Here is a 23,037-nt window from a genome sequence, read left to right as displayed (position 1 = left end):
CTATCAATACAAGTGATATGGATGTCAGTGCTATACTCTTGCAAGAAGAGGAAGTGAAGTTAGATGCTGGCCTAATGATATCATCACTGGACAGTTAATCCAGAGACTCAGGAAATGTTCTAGGGACCTGGGCTTGAATTCTGCCATGGCAAACAGCATTCCACCCAAACCCAGTCCCCCTACCCAATCCCAGTAACCCTAAATTTCTTATGGCTAACCTACCAAGCCTGCACATCCCCAGACATTACAGGCAATTTAGCATTGCTAATCCACTTAACCTGTACATCTTTGGACTGTGGGAGGATCACACATACATGGGAGAATGTGCAAACTCCACACAGACAGTCACCTGAGGCTGGAATCAAACCAGGGTTCCTGGCACTGTGATGCTGCAGTGCTAATCATTCAGCTACCGTGTCATGCCTGAGCCACTGTGTCGTAACTATAATTACTCTTCAAAATTACTTAAGTGCCAGTCAAGGGTTTTTAGTGGAAAACAACAGATAAAAACAAATGTTTCTTATCTTTCATTCTGGGCAATTTAGCATAGCCAATTCACCTGACTATCTTTGGATTGAGGGAGGAAACCCAAGCAGACATGGGGAGAATATGCAAACTCCACACAGACAGTCGCCTAAGGCAGGAATCGAACCTGGGTCCCTGACACTGAGGCAGCAGTGCTAACCACTGAGCCACTGTGCCACCCCAGATTAAATTAAATGGGTTTGATCAGGATAGTGGGTTGTCTTCCTGTGAAACAAACCAGTTTAATAATGCAAATCTGGCTTCATTTCAGCCTTAGAGTAATAGAGTTGTTCAGCATGGAAACAGACTCTTTGGTCTAATTTGTCCATATCAGCTAGATATTTCAAATTAATCTAGTCCCATTTGTCAGCATTTGGTCCAAATCCCTCTAAATGTTTGCTATTCATGTTCCCATCTTGATGCCTTTTAAATGTAATAATGGTACCCGCCTCCACCACTTCTTCTGGCAATATGTTTTATATACACACCAGCCTCTGCATGAAAAGGTCGCCCATCAGGTCCCTTGTAAACCTTTGCTATCTTGCCCTAAACCTATGCCCTCTACTTTTAGATTACCCTACCCTAGGAAAACAACCATGGCTATTTACCATATCCATGCACCTCATGATTTTACAAACCTCAATAAGATCATCCATCTGTCTCCAACACTCCAGGGTAAACAGCCCAAGCCTATTCAGCCCCTCCCTGTAGCTCAAACCCTCCAACCCTGGCAACATCCTTGTGAATCTTTTCTGAACCTTTTCAACCATGTTTGCTTCGTCCATGTTGAAGTAATATTGTTATTACTTACTTTAGAAATAGAAATGACAAATATTCTGGCAACCTGTACAAAAGATGCTCGGAATGCTTATGAAAAAGAGACTTTCATTTTGAAATATTACATTTCACAACCTCAGAATATCTCAAAACATTAACAATTAATATAAAGTAAACAACTGCAGATGCTGGAGATCTGAAACAAAAGCAGGACTTGTTGGAGAAACCCAGCAGGTCTGACAGCATCCTTGGAGAGAAGGATTTAAGAGTTAATACTTCAAGTCCAGTGACCCTTCTTCAAAACAGCCAAATAAGTGCTTTGTGAACTTAGTCACAGTTGTCATAGGGAAAGTACCAATTTGCAGACAGCAAATTCCCACAAAAATAAGGATCTTCTAATCTATTTATATGATGCAGATTGAGAGTTGAAAATTGACCAGGACACTGAGCGGAATTCCTTGAGATTCTTCGAATAGTGCTGTGGAATCTTTAATGTTCACCATAAAACCAGAATGGAGCTTAGCTTAATATCATGACATTTATTGCAATAAACATACTCACTTTGAAATAATTTGAATGATTCTGGCCTACAGCCAAAATTGTCATAAAATTTTGTCAGACAATTGACATATTGCATTTCTCATTTCATTCAAGCCCCAACATATCAAGTCAGGTTGGTGAAAGTCTAAATGATCTGCATTTTTTTTTATCCTGTCATGCAAGGACCCAAAAAATACACAGAGGCAGCTTGTCCATCTCAATTTGACTGGTCCCTTAAAGCAGCCGATGCATATTGCAAAAATTGATTGAAATCATTACTCACTGTTTATAAGATCCTTGTGTTCAGCAAGTGTTTTTGTGGGATCAAGCCAGTACTGTGTAAAATAAATAGTTGTTGTTAGAACAAATCAATGTATGGATTCAGAAATAAATAACAATTCATGTCACAGCAGAATTACATGAAAGCTTTCCATAAAAAGAATTCCCATTTCACCATTGACATATGATTTGTTTAGATCTGAAATATGCATTTAAATAGATTTAATGTCTTTATTTAGAGGATGGGTATTTAACTAATGATTTCTTCCTCTGCTTTATCATGGTCTTCCAACTATCCTCATAACTGGACAGTAGTTGTCTGAAAGCTACTTTTTAAACAGTAGATTGAAGTCCTACCTTCAATAGATTGACCTTAAGAAAGTGATAGTAAGTTGCTTCCTTGAACCATGGCTGCCCATGTAGTATAGATATACCCTCAGTTCTGTTAGGAAAGGAGTGTCAGGATTTTATTTAGGAAGTCCAAAGGTTGACTTTTACAAACTTTGAAGGATAGAATCAGGTATTGGGGAAGAGAGTTTGTGGTGGGATCCATAAACAATGGGTTCAATCTTCTCAATACTCATAAAAACATAAAAGCTAAGAGCATGAGTCGATCTTCAGTTAGAGAAATTTCTGCCCACTCAGCACTGGGTGTTATACAATCAGATGATATAGCGACAGTGAAGGAGGAGTTCAGAGAGGTGATGGTGGTGAAATAAAGCTGCATGTCGTCAGTGACACATGGAAATTGATGCTTTTTTGTTTTCAGATCATGTCACTGAAGGGCAGCATGTTGATGGGATATAGAGGGGCATTGGCTGAGGATTGAATCTTGGAGAATTCCAGAGGTAACAGTGCAGGGGCAGGAAGACACCAATACAGTGATTCACTAGCTATAAGTAGAAAGGTAGAAATGCAGTGTCACTCAGCTGGATGATAGAGGAGAAGCTTTGCTGATAGGTCGCAATGAGAAAACATGTCAAAGGCTGCAGACAAATTAGGAGATATAATTTCTTTTCTGGCAATAATAAAGGATGTTATTTGTAACTTTAATAAGGGCTACTTTGGTACTAAAGAAACTGGGACGTGAATGGGAGATTGAAACATGGAACTCCAGGCAACACCAAAATGGGAAGATAGTCATCATAGTATCAGAGTATCAAAATTCATTTATCGAAAAATTGACTCTATTTTATGCATTATAATTTGAAGCACCAGAGACAGAACTAAATGAATATAGCACACTAGATACAATTAGATAAATATTTTTGGTATCTGAACTTCACAGAATCATACAGTCATACAGATCCTTTGGCTCAGTTCTTCTATGCCGACCAAGTTTCCCAAACTAAACTAGTTTTGCTAGATTTGCTGGCGTTTAGCTCAAATGCACTAAATCTTTTCTATTCATTTACCTATCAAAATGCCTTTTAAATGTTGTAACTGCACCTGAGTCTATCACTTTCTCTTGCAGTTCATTCCACAAACAAACCACCCTCTGTGTGAAAATGTTGCTCCTCAGGCCCCTTTTAAATCTTTCTCATTGGAGCAAAGAAGGATAAGAGGCAACTTGGTAGAGGTGTACAAGATGTTGAGAGGCACAGATAAAGTGGATAGCCAGAGACCTTTTCCCAGGGTAGAAATGTCTATCAAGAGGGGATAAAGTTTTAAGGAGGAAGTTTTAAGGGAGATGTAAGAGATAGGTTCTTTACACAGAGAGTGGTGGGTGTGTGAAATGCCCTGCTGGTAGAGCTAGTAGAGTTAGATACATTAGGGGCATTTAAGCAACTCATGGGTAGGCACATGGACGATAATACAATGAAGGGTATGTAGGTTAGTTTGATCATAGTGTAGGATAAAAGGCTGGCACAACGTTGAGGGCCAAAGGGCCTGTCCTGTTCTATGCTCTATGTTGTTTCTCCTCTTACCTTAAAAATATGCCCCCTAATTTTGAACTCACCCACCCTAAAGAAGACCTTTGCTATTCCCCTATTCTATGACCCTCATGATTTTATAAACCTCTATCACGTTGCCCCTCAACCTCCTATGCTCCAGTGAAAAATATCCCAACCTATTCAGCCTATCCTTATAACTCAAACCCTCCATGTTTTGCCAATTCCCTCCACAACTGGAATGATGATAGAGTCTGGCATGCAAACATCCAAAAAACAGAAATCTGTTTTACTCCCTTCCTAAAAGCATTGTGGGTCTACCTACATAGAATGGATTTCAGCTGTTCAAGAATGCAGTTCACCCTCTCAAGGACAATGAGGCATGGCCAATAAATGCTGATTCAGCCAATGACACCCATATCTATTGAACAGATATCACAATAAAAGACCAACTGTGTGTCGATGCTTAAATCCAGAACCAGGGTCACAGTCTATGGATCTAGAACCAGGAAATTTCAGCCTAAGGATGCAGAACCAGGATGTCATAGTCTAAGGATATGGAATGGACCATTTAGGGTTAGGAGAAATTTCTTTACCCAGAGAGTGGTGAGCCTGTGGAGTTCACGGCCACAAAAAGCAGTTGTGGCCAAAACATTTCATGATTTCAAGAAGGAATTAGATATAGCACTTGGAGCTAAAGGGATCAAAAAATATGGGGCAAAAGCATGAAAAGGCTTGAGTTGGATGATCAGCCATGATCATAATGAATGACAGAACAGGCTCAAAAGGTTGAGTGGGCCACTGCTGTTCTATTTTCTGTGTTTCTTTCAAGGAATATTTGTGTAGACAAGGGAAAGCAGGTACTATGGTCAAGTAATAGAAACCAACTTGTGAGAAGGAAAATTTTGAGAGCGCATTTAGTCAGTTTTGGAGACAAGGAGACTTGGAAGGAAGAAATCCAGCTCAGGAAAAAAAGAACACTGTCTAAAATCTACTTGTGGGTGGACAATTAGACCTAGCTTTTACCTAGCAATTTAAAGAGCCATCTTTGGTACAGGCACTCAATTGTACCTTGATGGAAGCAGAGCCAGAAACCTGTTGCTACAAGTAGCAATCCACTCCATAATTGTCATCAAAGACTTATAAACTCATTTTCATCAGTGAACTAAAATGAAATCATCAAGCTTGCATTGTTTCAAAATACTCAAGCATAACAGTGACTCTTCCAGCTGTTTTAATACACTATGTCTATTGTAATCACCTTTTCCTGTGTGAGAGTGGGTGCTGTTGTAAATACATTCCAGTGTCAAGAAATAACTTTTCCATAATAACAGAGTTTTGCCTGTTTGAGTAACAATACCTTTCCCTTTATAAATACATCTACTTGAATCATTTGAGGGATAGAAGAAAGGGCATCACAGTGCCACTGCATTATTGTTTTTCTAACAGAACCACAGAATTGTTCTGATGCAGAAGGAGGCCTTTCGGCCTATCATTACCTGCACTGGCTCATTAAGTGTACATCATTACTTAGTGCCAGTTTCCTGCTTTCTCCCTGAACCCTTGAACATTATTTTTTATCCAAATAATCATACAATGCTCTCTTGAATGCTTCAATTGAACCTGCCTTCACCACATTTCCAGGTTGTGAATTCCACAGCCTAACTACTTAGTGTGAAGAAGTTGTCCCTCACTTCATCCTTGCTTCTTTTGCAGATCACTTTAAGTCTATGCCCTCTAGTTCTTGTTCCTGTTACAAGTGGTAACAACTTATCCATATCTCCTCTATCCAACCAGCTCATGATTTTGAAAAGCTCTCAGACATCCTCTGAGCCTAAGGTGAAAAGAGTGTTCCCTATTCAGCCCATAGTGTGATAGCCAATTGGCGTTAATGAAATACATGCTACAGCAGAGCTGCCTGTATAGTACAGTGATAATTGGGACTGCAGATGCTGGAGAAATCAGAGTTGATAAAGCTTAGCACTGGAAAAGGCACAGCAGGTCAGGCAGCATCCAAGGAGCAAGTGAGTCAATGTTTCAGGCAGGACCTTTCTTCAGTCCTTTATCAACTCTGTATAATATGGCGCCCAGCACTGTACACAATACTCCAGCTAGAGTCTAACAAGCCCCTTAAAAAAGTACAATATTGCCTTCTTGGTCTTTATTCTATGCTTTTATCAGCTGAGGATACTGAATACTTTATTAACTGCTATCTCTACATGTCTTGCACATATACACACAGGTCCCTGCTTCTACATCTCCCTAAGAAGTATATCCTCTATTTTATACTGTTTTTAAATTGTTCAACTGTAATTTTTCCAGTTTAACACTGAGATGAAGTGGAAAACATTGTAAAGATGACATAATTGCTGAAATGTTTCCATTGAAAATTACTTTAATTTTTATTATAAATCACAGCAACTCTCTTATCCCAAATCCGCAGTCCCTGCACACCTTTTTAAATTACTCACCGTTTGATGACTTCTGTCACAATAACGCAAACCAAAGTAGTCTGTCTCCATCAGGTTTGCATGTCTGAATACGTAATCCAAGACAATAGCCCCTTTGGTGGACTTCTGTCGGAAAAATATAAAGACTCATTTCAGAAAAAACACCAGCAACATTGGAGAGTAGAAAGAGATGCACACGAGAATTTTAATATACAGAAACTGAAAGCATATGAAATGACACATTGATTTTAACATATGTTTATATTCACATCTATTTTCAATTTTAAAAAGTCAGTGTCTATATCTGTGATGAAAATACCTTTTTAACCTGCTTTGCTATTACTGCTGTACCTGCCAGGCCTCAGTTTGTCTCCAGCTCTTCTAGCTGTACTGTCAAAAGCTCTAACCATCTCTGTTTCTCAAATTGTAAAATTACTTGCTGCTTAGCTATAATTTTAAATCAATGGATCTACATCAGATATCAAATTCAGCATACCAGATATGGACAGCATTGAAAGTATTGTTAAGTGTCAGTTACTCCTGGAGGTGGTGCTGTGACAGCCATGTTCAGTGGGAATGGCATCACATTTCCTCATAGAACCTTCCAGCTACTATTTTACAGCAAGAACATATTATCCTGGCTGGTCACTGCATTTGCTCTGAATGTTTTCTTCCACTGCAAGTTTTCCTTTGTCACTGAAACTGTAACAGCCAAGATTAAACAAAGCAAATAAAAAGACATATTATAATAGTCTGAAAAATGTATCCTCTCAGTTTTCTTTGTTTAACACTTCCATTGCCTTTACTTGAAGGCACAAAAGCATGTGTTTGGATTTGATGTTTCACCCACAGCTATATCTCAAAGTCAAATCCAGATTGTGAAACCTATTGTCTGCAGTGTACCCACTTTATCACAATGCCTCAGTTCTATTCAGTGAGCTATAGTGATGTTGTATTCTAGTAGTTTTTGCTCCGAGGCACTACCAGATAATTTAATTTAACAAAAAATTGTTTAATCAGGTACAATGCATATGGGCCTCCATGGTAACAATAGGTTTGATACTACTGGTGCCTATGTAAATGAAAAATACTTGTGAATGGCACTGGGATTCATGATGTTGAGGGCATTATTACAGGCTTTATGGACATGTGCAGCAAATATGCAGAACAAGCAGATCACGGCATTACCATCAAACTGTTTTAACGGCAGACATGCCATTTTGATCTTGCAGTTGTAATATATAGCGTCTCTGTAATAAACCTTTAAATATGCACCCAGTAGCAAGTGAGGTTCCCCCACCAAAGCTCTTTAAAGGCATCATCAGCAAACTGCCTTTTTAATTATTGTTACATTTACATCATACATCTGTGAACTCATGAAGAAGAAGGACATTGTACTTCAAAAAAGCATCCTTGAAGATGGACAACTGAACTGGACTAGTCATATAAATAGTGATTACAAAAGCAAGTCAGAGACTAGGAATCCTGCAGTCAGTAACTTCCCAAAGCCTGTCCACCAGCTACAAGGCACAAACCAGGGGTGTAATGGGATACTGTCCACGTGATTGTTTTTGGAGCTGCCACCCATCCACTCAATTCGCTTGACAGCATCCAGACAGACAAAAAACAATTTCCCCCTCCCAGGCTGGGTGTGGTAGAGCCACTTTTCATTTCCAGTGTACGTTTTCAATTTGGATGAGGATAGAAGGCAAGACAGTGAGTCACAGGTTCAGTCTGGTAAATCTAGGGGACCACACCCAGATCTTCATGTTATTTTCTGCTTTCTACTCGCTGTTGAGCCCATCAATTCTCAGCTTCCACACATTTCTAACCAATTCATTTATGTCTTCATTCCCTAACATCACCTCCTGACCTCAGGCCTACAGTATAGCCATGCCAACCATCCAAACACACAGTAATCCCATCAAAGCCAGGGTGGTAGTGACTGCAGATGACCCCTCTGCCTGCAGTAACCCAAACCTTCCAATGCATTATCATCTTCCACCCTTATATGTTGTGCCACCTCCCTGTCACAATCATCCCAGAACGCTGATGCCCATTTCCACCATCGACATCCCAAACTTCTCTACCCAGCTGGTGGCCCCTGAAAATCCAGCTGGACTTGCATTGAACAGACTCCCAGGCCTGCCCTCCCCCTCAACTGATTGGAAAGGACAGTCTTTATTGACGAGTGACCGGATCCCAGATCACTCTCTGTACAGCTCCCAAGTGCCTTACCATTAATCCCCTGCTCAGTCACACTACTGGACTAACTGTGGCCCACTCCCTGGACTGTAATGACACAGGACCCAGGACCCAGGACCTTCACTGCCCCAAACATGTCTCCATGTCTCAACCAAGATTAGACACTGCCCTGGACTGACTGTGTCCACGCTCCTGGACTGAGATTAGACACTATCCTGGACTGACTGTCTCCATGCTCCTGGACTGAGATTAGACACTGCCCTGGACTGACTGTTGTCCATGTTCCTGGACTGAAATTAGACTCTGTTCTGGATTGACTGTGTCCATGCTCTTGGATTGAGATTAGACAGTGACACCCAACTGTTCCCTTCTTGATCAAGAACTGCTCCCTTTAGACTTTGAGACACGGGCATTTGGCTGAAGCACATGACATGCAATTTCCATATTAGTTGCTGGCTCACATTGTAGGTATGATATTGAATGCCATTCACAATGCCATTCAGTAACATGACCATCTCCTTGACTGATCACTGCTGATAATCATGACAAGCTTTGTGTCTGCACTAAGATGCAAGGCAAGACAGAAATACTCTGAGCCCGTAAATTCTAAATGATGCAGCAAAGTATGAAGTGAGAAGGCAAGGCATAAAACTGAGTGAGGGCTAAAAGAGCAAGATACCAACCCTGAGGTGCACCTTGTTTCAATATACGAGGTGTGTATCTGTCCCTGTGCACAAAGCAGCCTTGCAGCAGCATTGCAATGTAAGGTGATAGTGCACTCCAGAATGCAGCATTAAAATAGAAAATTGTATTCAAATGTGTCAGAGTTGTGCTCTGATGATGTGGGAGGCTACTGCATGCCCAATGTCCATGAATGAAGGATGCTGGCAGTCACTACCCAAGGATCATGCTCTGAGATGTTGGTGATTGAAGCTAAGATAGAAGCCTAGGTAAGTAAGTGGTAAGTTGGAGCAGCCAGGTACTTGCTCAGATTTTCATGTCCTTCCATCCAGTTTATATCTGCTACTTGGGAAAATAGCAAACTGCACATAGATGAGGTGAGATTAGGTAATAATAAGATGTAAGCGTATGGAAATGGGCCTTTGTGACTCACGAGCAAGATTCTCATTTCACCATTCAATCACTGGGTGGAAAATTGGACACTTTTCCTTCAGCATCAAGAATCTCATTTTTCTGATCTTGCTATAATTTTCCAGCTACGTCATGTGTCGCTTTGAAGCTGGAAAAATGCAGCCCACCAATACTTTTTCACATGACAAATACTGGCTAGGAATAGGAAGCACCTTACTAATTCACTGGTGGCCCAGTGAAACTGTCAGAGGTACAAAATTTGGAGAGAATGCATCTCACCGAGTCAAAGGAATGACCCAGCTAGAAAATCCACCGCAGGCAGTCAGGTGAAGTTGATTTGTTTTACTTGCAAAATCATATCTTTCACTGCAAGGCTCAACCAACTTTGATTGGAAAAGCCTTCTGTTGCTTGGAGTGAACCATTGAGAATGGATTCACCTGAAATCTCCAATTTTCATTTTCTATTTTCAGTAAACCAAAAGAAAGATTTCAGTCCTGAACTGAAGAAAATTGAAGAGTATACCACATGTTTGCAAATTTTATTTCTTGTGTAAATGAGAAATGTGTGCACGTCACGGTTACATTTCAGATGCTATGAAAATAAAATGTTATCCTTTCTTTTGATCTAAAGTTACGAGAAAGTGTGTTTTTCAACTATTCTCAAAAGTCACAGAGCTCAAGGAGTTAAAAAAGAACTGCCTCAAAAATAAATCTTGTTGCAATCAAGAGGTGGGACAAGGGGTAAAATATCCCAGACCTCTCCCTTGTTGGTAGCATTATTCATTTGTTCTTGTTAAGTTAATGGATGTACAGGCTCTTGGAGGAGTACAGAAAAAAAATCAGTCTGAAAGGAGTGGTGTTGACTGTTGAGAAGACATCATGCACTTCTGAAAGGTCTATGAGTTCACCACTTGTTCCCAGTCAGGGGAGCCACAGTTGCACTTTCTTTTGGCAGCAACATCAGAGGATGATGGAACAAAGACAACTAAGAAGACAGTCTTCTTGCAGAAGAAGGAGTGCCTCAGCAGGCAGCCTTATCCTTTAAGGCCTCCAGGGATCAACTCTACCTGTCCCTCAGCCAGGAGGAGTGTGATCAGCTGTTGCATTTCGCCAAGATGCTCACAAACTTCTGCCACCTCCTGAAACCAGACCTGCAGCCCCAGAGGCTAGCACAGTCTACGGCTGTCAAGGTAAACTTTTCAACCAACAAATCCTTCTCGCCTGGAACAGGTAGGGTAGTAAGCACAATTTGCCACCGATACAAGTTTAGAATGGTTCTGAACCCCAAGAGATGGGACTTCACTGTCTTCTCATTAACCAGACATGCAGAAGGAGTGGACTTTTGTCAGGATAGCTACATATAAATGGACTTGATATAAAATATAAGGTCCACTCATTTAGAATGAATTATGAAATTAAAACCTTAAAAACAGAACAAGAATTCCATAATACACTAAAAAAAAACTGACTTGCTCGGTTTCTGTTGTTCAGTGCCTCAAATGTTATTGCCTACACTGGATACATAATTACATTCTTATTAACATTTGAGATCATTTTAATTCTTGCCAATGCTGAAAATGGGTAACACAGGGGATTGATTTCCCAAAAGACACCAAACCATTTTTCTGTGCATTGACGTCAGTGATTTAAAAAAACTGAGTGGATGTGCAATGAATGGTCAATTCCATCCATTTACAGGAATGCCTGATGTTACATTCCTACCCTAACTCCTTATCATTGCATCATTGCCCTTAAGTCGAATTAACAGGCACAATGTCACAAGAGGTATTTACAAAAATGGAGGGAGACGGAGAAGGAAAAACCAGGAACATGTTCATTTAGTTCCAAATGCTTCAATCAAGTCTATATTTACTGCTCCATGTAACCTCTATGAAATGAAACAATATGCAATCAGTTTGTACAAAGTGGAATACTGCTAAGACATATAGATTTGTACTTGTATAGTGTGCAGGATTCCACAATACTGTAAATATTTGGTTCATTGTTTATGTGTTTTCAATTTGAAATTTTAGTTTTACAATATAACTTGTAGTTTTAAAGATTAAATTTATTTGGAGAAAATTGGGGTAAATGCAACAGAAACCTGCTGGGTGGTTTTTACACTTGAAAGGTCAGTATAAAAGGAACGGAGTTTTGAAAAGGTAGGTAAAGGGGCTTAAATGATCCACAACCCAAATGTAAGTTGAAACTGAAATGGAAACAGAAAAGGAAAACATGGAAAGGAAATTCCTGTTACTAAGGAAACCAAAAAAAAAAGATGGCTGAGGATGATCTTTTTGATGCAGTGGCTAGTGCACTGCTCCTTTCTGTGGATTGTCACCTTGCTGCAGCGGAGAGGTTTGAGTCTTCCATTGATCCTAAGAGCAATGCCATCAAGAGTTCTCAACTCCTGGTAGAGCTACCCATAATGGTAAGGTCAGAGGGGAGGAACCAAACATAGCACAATCCAAAACAAGTCCTCGATGATGATTCGGGTGAAAGATATTCATGTGACATCAACAGTTACAATGGTGAACGAAGGCTGCAGCAGGAAGAAGATCCCCAGTTCATGAGGTTTGTACACATTGGAAAACTGGATCAACCTCCTATCAAGGACTTTGTGTGTGCTGATGTGCAACAACACTCCCACATCAAAAGATGTCCCACACAAGATAGATTCAACAACCCCTCACACAGCGCAAGTCTTGCAGCAGTTGGTGAGAGGTAGTGGGTCAGGATTGATAGATTTGGAAGCCCCTAGCTTCAGACTGAGACACAGGCGATGGGGTCCACCTCAGTCTTTACGCTTTTGGAGTAGGAACAGGCAAGGATTTCAGCAGCTTTCTTCGTGAGCAGTCCCTTCAGGATCTGTTCTGCTGAGCTCACATGGGGAAGGAGCTAGAAAAGATGCTGTGAAAATAGTCTGTTTCATCACTACCTTGGCAGGACAATCACAACCACTGGGTGTGATTGTCCTGCAGTTTGAACAGCAAAGTCAAACTCAATCTCGGAACTTGGAATATATGAACACTCAGGCAAAACCATCGCCCAGAATAAAGAGCTGCCCTTGCTGCCTGTGAACAAGGCTTCCCTCAAGAAATGCAACACAGCTATCAACCTGTAGAAGACCCTTGATTGGAAGAAACTGACTTGGAGGAACCTCCTGTATGAAGGGATAAAATTCTTTGACAATACCCGTCAGGAAGAGGAAGTACGAAAAAGGAACCGGAGAAAGTAACGCCAGTGATCTTAGAGCCAACGATCAATTCCACCTCCCAGAAACCTCTGCCAAGTGTGCTGTTGGAGAGATGGCTCTCGGATTGAACTCATCAGGCACACAAGGACCCACAGAACCCCCCAGACCAATGACATGGAATTTCCTAGGTGACAGTCAGACTCATTGGCAAGTGATTGCTGATGACGATGACTGGTCCTCTGAGGGTAAGCACATAAGTGGAGGAAACAGGTCAGACACGGTGTCAGGCCCTGTCCTGGGCGGAGAATCTTCAGCGGAGGATTGGAAGACATGTTGAAGCACCCAGTAAAAGGTGACATCATTAGTACAGATGCAATGGAAAAACAGAGAACAGAATAGAATGAATCCTGCTTATCATTCTCCAATAATTTCTGGTTTGTTTCAGATCTCCAGCATCAGCGGTACTTTACTTTCGGTTTAAAGTTGCCTACCTATTTTTCCAGGTGTTTATAGGCCCAACTTTTCATAAAGGACCATCCAAACACATACGGTGCACCAAACCATGAAAAAGGCCTCAGAGCGGGTCTTTGCAGAACCCACAGCATTTTATGACAACACTGCTCATATTCCAGTACTTGAAAAAAGTTCATAGGTCCCAAAGCCTCTTTGACAGTTACCAATAGAAGATACATATGTGGAGTACGTGAGTGAGGAGATAGGGTAGCAGGTAGGATGATGAGGGGAGTAGGATGTAGGTAAGAGATTGAGGGGATTGGGTGGCAGCTGGTCAGATAGCTGAGGGGGTTGGGCTGCTCAGGAGTTGGTGAGGTGGACGGACGGGTGTGAGGCAGCTGAGTCAGTGAGAGTGTTTGGAAAAACCATTTCATAGTTAGTCAGGAATTACAGCAGCGTTTAACTTATCTAACTCTTTTTATGGTTCTCTATTAAGGTAAAAGTCAGAATCCTCCAAGCTTGGGAAGATTTTGAGAGGGTTCCAGTTACAGGATAATCAGCCCTTGGAAGTTTAAACTTCCTAGGCAATTATCAAATAGTCACTGTGTCAGTATGTCCGAGATTTCCCCATTTTCTGCATACACTGCTCTCCAGTTATGCAGACTGCCTGGATGACAACAGGGCAGCTGCCGAATGCCAGCTCTCTACCCAGTGAATAGCAGACCTTCAAAGATTGCATGGATACAAAGGAAGTTAATCTTTTTTCCCAAATGAGAAAGTGGTATGTGCTTATCAGTTGGTCTACCCTGATATATTAACTCACTGTCAGACTTATTGATTCTGATGATTAGCTGTGGACACAATCATGAAGATTATCACTTTGAGGCATTGATAGGGACTGTCAAATGTATATCTCTTGGAATTAGTAACCTTGTATAACTTTTATTAAAACACCTTTAACTTTAGTGATTTTTCTCTGCAGCATGCCTTAATGGGCATTAAAAGATCAATCGAGGTTTTAGTATTGCAAAGCTCTTTTGTCCCTTCAAAGAGATACTATGACAGTAAAGCAACAATATTGGATTTGAGAAAACATGAGAGGGACTGAAATTTTGCAGCAGTCAGTGCATTTTCAACACAGCTCCACTGAAAATGCAATGGGCAAAGCCTCTATCTGTCACAAAAATAATTATTTGTATCAGGAGGAAAGGGGTCTAATGGCAGTAACATTTCTGGGTGGATGCTCTTTGGACTGATGGGCCAAATGGCTTCTTTCTGCACTGAAGGAATTCTATGATACTGTTAGTTTCAGGTCCAGTGACCTGTTCTGCAGAAGGGTAGCTGGACTTGAAACATTAACTCTGCTTTCACTCCACAGATGCTGCCAGACGTGTTGAGTTTCTTCAGCAATTTCTGTTCCTGCTTCAGTTAATTAGTTCATTTGATTCTCAAGTTATTTGGTTATTAATTCCTGTTTGGTTCAAAAAATGATCCTAATGATAAACTTAAAGTTTTCTTTAGGGTTTAATTTTGCTTTGGAGTGTCTCTTTGAGGGAATACTCATTGAGTGAGTGGTTAATTTGATTAGATTACTTACAGCATGGAAACAGGCCCTTCAGCCCAACAAGTCCACACCAACCCTCTGAAGAGTAACCCACCCAGTCCCATTTCCATCTGACCAATGCACCTGCCACTATGGGCAATTTAACATGGCCAATTCACCTGACCTGCACATCCTTGGACTGTGGGAGGACACAGACACAGGGAGAATGTGCAAACTCCAGACCAACAGTCACCCAAGGCTGGAATCGAACCTGGGACCCTGGTGCTGTGAGGCAGCAGTGCTAACCACTGAGCCACTGTACCGGTTTATTGATACTTGAAATTGCATAAAGAAATATTTCTGGATATTGGGTGCTGGTTAAAGAAAAGGAAGACATTTGCAATGTTTCCTCTTATGAATAAATACAAGATTGATGTTTACATTTTCTTTGCTAAGTCCAAGTCACATTGAGATTGGCGGAGTGATTTTCTTTGTAATTCTGAGCACATTATTTTGCCGCATCTTACCAAACTAGCAGCACTAAATGTTGTTCTGCCCCATGACATGAATTACGTCCAATTTTTGGTCAGTCATGGTATACACCATTCCCACTCAGCAGTAGTCGAACAAAAGATTAACTTCCCTTGTATCCATGCCAACTTTGAAGGTCTGGTATTCACCAGGTAGAGAGCTGGCATTTGGCAGCTGCCCTGTTGTCATTCAAGCAGACAAGAGAGATGGCAGAGAGGGGAACCACACTTCTTAGAGAGGGATCTGGAGATCTTTGTGGATAGGATTGTGCAATGAAGATATATTCTCTTCCCAGAGACCCACCAGATGAGTCTGCACCACATCATTTGAAAGGGAGAGGGTACAAATGGGAGTGACAATATTTCAGTTGAATAAAGGGAACTATGGAGCTATGAGGGAGGAGCTGGCCAAAGTTCAATGGTGCAATACCTTAGCAGGGATGACAGTGGAGGAACAATGGCAGATATTTCTGGGTATAATGCAGAAGATGCAGGATCAGTTCATTCCAAAAAGGAAGAAAGATCCTATGAGGAGGCAGGGGTGGCCGTGGCTGACGAGGGAAGTGAAGAAACATATAAAGTCAAAAGAGAAAAAGTATAACATAGCAAAGATGAGTGGGAAAACGGAGGACTGGGAAACTTTTAAAGACCAACAGAGGATTACTAAGAAGGAAATATGCAGAGAAAAAATGAGGTACGAAGGTAAACTGGCCAAAAATATAAAGGAGGATAATAAAAGCTTTTTTAGGCATGTGAAAGGGAAAAAAATGGTTCAGACTAAAATTGGGCCCTTGAAGACAGAAACAGGGGAATATATTACAGGGAACAAAGAAATGGCAGAAGAGTTGAATTGGTACTTCAGATCTGTGTTCACTGGGGAAGACACAAGCCATCTCCGTGAGGTAACAATGGCTGAAGGACCTGAACTGAAATGAATTTATATTTGCCAGGAATTGGTGTTGGAGAGACTGTTAGGTCTGAAGGCTGGTAAGTCCCCATGGCCTGATGGTCTACATCCCAGGGTACTGAAGGAGGTGGCTTTAGAAATCGTGGATGTGTTGGTGATCATTTTCCAATGTTCTATAGATTCAGGATCAGTTCCTGCAGATTGGAGGGTGGCTAATGTTGTGCCACTTTTTAAAAAAGGAGCGAGAGAGAAAGCAGGAAATTATAGACCAGTTAGTCTGACCTCCGTGGTGGGAAAGATGCTGGAGTCAATTATAAAGGATGAAATTACGACACATCTGGATAGCAGTAACAGGATAGGTCAGAGTCAGCATGGATTTATGAAGGAGAAATCATGCTTGACTAATCTTCTGGATTTTTTGAGGATGTAACTCTGAAGATGGACAAGGGAGATCCAGTGGATGTAGTGTACCTGGACTTTCAGAAAGCCTTTGATAAAGTCCCACATAGGAGGTTAGTGAGCAAAATTAGGGTGCACGGTATTGGGGGCAAAGTACTGACTTGGATTGAAAAGTGGTTGGATGATAGGAAACAAAGAGTAGTGATAAACAGCTCCCTTTTGGAATGGCAGGCGGTGACCAGTGGGGTACCGCAGGGATCAGTGCTGGGACCGCAGCTTTTTACAATATATATTAATGATATAGAAGATGGTATTAATAGTAACATTAGCAAATTTGCTGATGATACAAAGCTGGGTGGCAGGGTGAAATGTGAGGAGGATGTTAGGAGATTACAGGGTGACCTGGACAGATGCATGGCAGATGCAGTTTAATGTGGATAAATGTATGGTTATCCATTTTGGTGGCAAGAACAGGAAGGCAGATTACTACCTAAATGGAGTCAAGTTGGGTAAAGGGGCAGTACAAAGAGATCTGGGTGTTCTTGTACACCAGTCAATGAAGGTAAGCATGCAGGTACAGCAGGTAGTGAAGAAGGCTAATAGCATGCTGGCCTTCATAACAAGAGGGATTGAGTATAGAAGCAAAGAGGTTCTTCTGCAGCTGTACAGGGCACTTGAAATATTGTGTGCAGTTCTGGTCTCCAAATTTGAGGAAAGACATTCTGGCTATTGAGGGAGTGCAGCGGAGGTTCATTAGGTCAGTTCCTGGAATGGCGGGACTATCTTACGTTGAAAGATTGGAGCGACTAGGATTGTATGCCCTTGTGTTTAGTAGACTGAGAGGGGGTCTGATTGAGACGTATAAGATTATTAAAGGATTGGACACTCTGGAGGCAGGAAACATGTTTCCGCTGATGGCTGAGTGCCGAACCAGAGGACACAGCTGAAAAATAAGGGGTATGCCATTTAGGACAGAGATGAGGAGAAACTTCTTCACCCAGAGAGTGGTGGGTGTGTGGAATGCTCTGCCCCAGAAGGTAGTGGAGGCCCAGTCTCTGGATTTGTTTAAGAAAGAGTTGGATAGAGATCTCAAGGATAGTGAAATCAAGGTTTATGGAGATAAGGCAGGAACAGGATACTGATTGAGGATGATCAGCCATGATCATAATGAATGGTGGTGCAGGCTTGAAGGGCAGAATGGCCTACTCCTGCACCTATTGTCTATTGTCTATCATGCCAGCGTGGTCAGCGATGCCACTGTTATGAGATGTGCCTTAAAGAAGGATGTGTTCTGTCATGTTTATTTTTGAAAGTAAGTATTGTAAATGTGCAGCCAAGTGTTCTGCTGAGAGCCCAGATAGCTTTGTTATTTTTTAAGTTAGAACAATAGAAGCAGTATGAATGGGTGGGGTCAAGTTCCCATAGAACGAGGATTTTTAGTTTTAGCTTTCAGCAGATGCTGAAGCTAGATGCGGAAGCTCTTATTCGTCTCCCTGTTACAGCTAAAAGTTGTGTTTTTGTGCTGGAATTACATGTGAGACAATTTATTTTACTGAATTTGTCTTGCCAAGGGATGTTACTATATTGGAACAGTTGCTGTTTAAATAATCCATCATTTTGTTAAGTTTTCCAATAGAGCCAAGTTATTCAAATGCTTCTTTCTTTTGTTTGTATTTTAACTATAGTGCAAAAATAAAGTGTTTTGCTTCTAGCCTGGTAATTTAACCAATCGAATTGCATCCGGAACACAATGCCTTATATTTGCCTTTAAAATTTAGAAAAAGTTGAGGTATAGGCTATTCTCTTAATATATGTTAAGAGGGTTCAGTCTGGTCAATAACAGCCACCTAAGTCAGTCCCATCCCCAGAGTGCAGAGGATTGGGCTGCAATGCAGAAAGAAGATTAATAATCTCCCCCCACGTTGGCAGGGTAAGTGCCATATTCTACTCTCTGCCACCTCACACTCAATCCATCCCTGCCACTGCACCCACCTGCCACTAAGGTCCATGCTCCCGCAGACCTTCTGTTCAGTTGAATGCCTACCCTCACTTAGCTGCCTGACTCCTATGATCCCACATCATTAACCCTGCATGCGCTATGCACTGTCTCCTCACTCCCTCAGAACACCTCAGTACAATGTCCCCACATACACCAGCACTGACAGCTGTGCCATACACATGTGTCTTCACTCATCCACCTCCTTTACGTAATTGCAGGAAGAGACACTCTAATGGTTGTGGGGGCAGAGCTTAAAAATTAGTCAAAAATTACTTACTATCTCCATCAATAACATTCCTCTGCTTATGATTTTAATTGGTTATATATCCAAATGATAACCTCCCTATCATTCCCCATCATCTGTGCAATCTAATTTTCCTCTAATCCCATCAATGTAGTAATTTGTCAAATGCCTTTGGATAGTCAAGGTATACAACTGGACTATGTTCATTCAAAGTTTTGATCATGTGCTCAAACAGTTCATTCAGATCAGTGAGCAAGAATCAACATTTCCTAAAGTCAGACTGTGAATCTCTCATAACCTTGAAACTCTCAGTCATCAATTATCATATGCTATGTAATGGATTTTAACAGTTTGTTACTATCAGAGACAAATGCTCAGGCTTATAATTTCCTAACTTTATAACAAGACCACAATGAAATTATTTTCAATATATGGGAATTAACGTAACCTAAATAGATTTCTGAATATCTGAGCCAGTAGCTCACATTTCACATCTATCCTGCGCATCCTGTCATTTCATCCCCAAGTACTATTTGCTTTAGTCACATTTATCTTAGTTAATAAAATTCTAACAGCCTGAAACTACTTGGTAATGTTGGGTCCACAAATTACGTAGGTCTTCTTAGTTTTGTACATCATGTGGAATGAGTATAATTTGATACCAGACTCACAGGTCAAAAATCATCAGTCCCTTTTTGATCAGCAGTTATATTTTTGTGATTTTTTTTTCTCTGTCAGTCTACTTAAGTAAACTTAAGTAATTTTTAAATACCATTAAAAGTCAGTCTATAGAAGAAAGAAATATCAAAAACTCCAGAAAACACCAAATAAGCATTTTTAACAACTATGCTATGAAAAGCCTGCTCTCCTTTCCTGCAGATGAATACTAAAAGACTGTAAGGAAATGAAGCAGAACAAAAGCCTTCCCTTCCAGTTGGAGAACCAGCTCCAACCTATAAATAATTACCTCCAGGCAGAATTTCTCTGGTATTCTGTTTATGTGATGGTTTGGAGGAGGACAATGCCCTGAAATGGTTGAACAAGATACTAACTGGAGCATATTCCATAGTATTATTGGATTTTTTAATGAATTGTGAAAAATGCTTTGCCAAACAACACTGCTAAATTCTTTCTCTTCTTTACCTTTATGATGACACTTATTTTATGATTGACTAACAATTGTTATTTTTGGACAGAGAAAAGCTTTGCATTTCTCAATCTTAAAATTGACTTTGTTTTGCATTTCCTTTATTTGTCTTACAAACAACTTTTGCATAATCTGGAAAACCAGACCAACAGATTCAAGAACAACTTCTTTCCCATTGTTATTAGACTCCTTCATAGACCTCTCAAATTTTTAACTTAATGTTGATCTCACTCGTTGTGCACCTTCTCTGCAGCTGTAATATTGTATTCTTTATTCTGTTCTATTACCCTAATACACAATGCATGGTATGATCTGCCTGTGCGACATACAAAACAAACTTTTCACCATACTTAGACACATGTGACAATAATAAATCAAATCAAATATATATAACAAGTGCAACACTTACTTTCAGCACCAGGACCATCATCAGTCTTAATTTCAGAGCAAAGCAGAGTAACCAATTTAATATGAATGATAAAAGAATCAAAGGTTACATGAGCAAATGACAAGGTTTTGGAATGCCCTGCCTGAGGGTGCAATGGAAGCAGTTTCAATTGAGGCTTTCAAAAGAAAGCTTTCAGGTATCTTCATGCAGCACTTTGATTTCTTCTTTTAGGATGGTATTGCGGAATCTGATATATATGTTATTAATAAGATTAAAGAAGAATTCCAGGTTGGCAGTCAAGCTTCTGGGGTTTTAAAATAAATGACTTGTATATTCAGCTGAATAGACATGGAATAACATTAAAACAACCATTCTATTGAAAAAGTCTTATTCCCATCCCAGTTAATTGTGCTTGTCATCATGAAAAGATCACATTACATCTGATCAGTAATCTAGAATACCAGATTAATGTTCTGATGACATGGGTTAAAATCCCACTATGACAAATGGTGAAATTTGAACTTAACTTTTTTAAAAAATCTGGAATTAATAGCAACCATGTATTATTTGCTGTAAAATAAAACCCCATCTGGTTCATTCACATCCTACAGGAATAGAAATCTGTTGTCTGTACCTGGTCTGATCTACATGTGACTCCAGACCAACAGCAATTTGACTAACTCTTAACTGCCCTATGATATGGCTGAACAATCCATTCACTTTGAAGGCAATATGGAATGGGCAATTAATACTAACCGAGCCAATGTAGCTCACATCGCAAGAATGGATAAAAACAATCTTTTATGGGTGAAAACGGGAAATGCTGTTCTTCAGCCTTGGAAACAAGAAACTTAAATGATTTGTTAAAAGTACTTTAGCTGTGGAAACACTGACTTTGTAGAAAGTTCCTTAAGCATATGCAAACCAACACTTAATGACTTATATAGAGTGCCATATAAAATAGAGATATATACCTTTACTATTTCATTCTAAATAAATCTATTCTGAATAAAGACAGACTTTGGACTCTTCCTTCATCAACTGTCTATGCAGGGAATAACAATCCTATTTTGACAGAGAAAAAAGGTTAACTTTAATGATCTGAGCAATATGCATTGGTTAAAAAAAATCACAAAACTTGAATTTCTGATCATTAACACATTGCTCGGTGTGGCAGATTGCTGTGTGCAAATTAGCTATCACAAGTTCGATATTATAACAGTGACGATACTTTAAAGAGACTTATTTGGTGGTAAGACCTTAGCACATTTTGTGGTTGTGAAGGTTGTCATATAAATGCAAGTCCATTGCTGTTATTCCTGTTACTTAAAACAAATCAGACATGCATCAGCTGGCAATTTATGAAAATGTTTTTTATTAATGGTCAGAGACATCCACTTCATTGTGAGCAGTAGAAAAGTCACATCCCTTTGAAGATACAATTTTAAAAGCTGTTCACCTTCTAACAACTTAACCTTTGTGTAACACATTTAGTGTTTGAAGATTTGGTCAAGTTCTATCAACCCCAACTAAAAAGCTGAAAGCTCTGCAAGGAGAATGATTTTGAAAATAAGGTGGAGTGCAGTGGCTCAAGAAAGCAGCTCACTGCTAGTCGCAGCTCATGGAGGACTCGGGACAAGCAATAAATGCTGGCCAGCCAGTGACGCCTACATCCCACAAAATGAATATTTTTTTTTAAAAATTGGGTCAATGATTGTACATTTCCATTAATTTATTCAGACTTTAATTTAGTGGAATAAGTATTTGCTGATATTGTTTTGCTCTTCATTGTTGATGAGGTATCAGACTGTGTTCTATTTCATGATAACATTTGAGCAACAACACTATTGTTTAATTTGAGCAATTTGATTTTTAAAAATCTACACGTACTGTCCATTTGATATTGCTGTTAGCACCAGTGTCTGGTTAACAAAAATTAAAGGGTCTGCAGAAACGGAACATCATTAAAATTAAATGGTTGTCATTTAACTTACCCAATAAATCCCAAGGTTGAGATTGAAGGCATTTTTTGTAGTGTTGAGCCACTGGAAGGCTATCAATAAGAAGTCCACTTCTGGAGCAGTAGGTTGTTATACCCTATTGCCTTTGGAGACTGTAATTGAGATGGTTTACATTTCAAGAGCCTTACACTGGTGCTGGTCCAAAGACTCATCAGTAATTGACATTGAGTTTGGATATCTGAATGAGAAAAATACCCTCTGTGTGCTACAAAGAATAAAAGGTATATTAATTACACTAAACCTTTTCATTTTGAGGTATTTGGCACAATTTTAATTCTTGCAGTAACCTGTTAGAAAAGCCTGCCTTTGTGAGTCAGCACCCTGAAATGGAATCATCAGTATACATCTGTGAAATTGATCCGATTTCTTAAACCACAAAGCTGCATGTTATTTAATCACAGTTCAGCATGAAAACTAGTCCAGTGCTAAGCCATAGAGGGCCAACATGAC

At 40.1% G+C, this 23,037-nt stretch overlaps 1 protein-coding gene across 5 annotated transcripts in view; it reads right to left on the bottom strand.

Moving 5' to 3' along the window:
• Positions 1-23,037, bottom strand: part of epb41l4a (erythrocyte membrane protein band 4.1 like 4A) — a 303,990-nt gene that overhangs the window by 179,560 nt on the left and 101,393 nt on the right. For all 5 annotated transcript variants that reach the window (XR_015760856.1, XR_015760851.1, XR_015760853.1 and 2 more), the window contains exons 3-4: positions 6,485-6,589; positions 2,126-2,177 (exon numbers count right to left, since the gene is read on the bottom strand). Coding sequence is in view for 2 of the 5 variants with exons in the window: in XM_043710600.2 (XP_043566535.2) it covers positions 2,126-2,177; positions 6,485-6,589 (157 nt within the window). In the remaining 3 variants the exon portion in view is untranslated. The remainder of the gene's footprint in view (positions 1-2,125; positions 2,178-6,484; positions 6,590-23,037) is intronic.

Source organism: Chiloscyllium plagiosum, unplaced genomic scaffold, assembly GCF_037043375.1.
Source record: "Chiloscyllium plagiosum isolate Xiang-an unplaced genomic scaffold, Cpla_swu_hap1 HiC_scaffold_2, whole genome shotgun sequence".
Lineage (NCBI taxonomy): Eukaryota > Metazoa > Chordata > Chondrichthyes > Orectolobiformes > Hemiscylliidae > Chiloscyllium > Chiloscyllium plagiosum.
The sequence above is the reverse complement of the archived record's forward strand: the minus strand, read 5'-3'. Positions and strand labels throughout refer to the sequence as shown.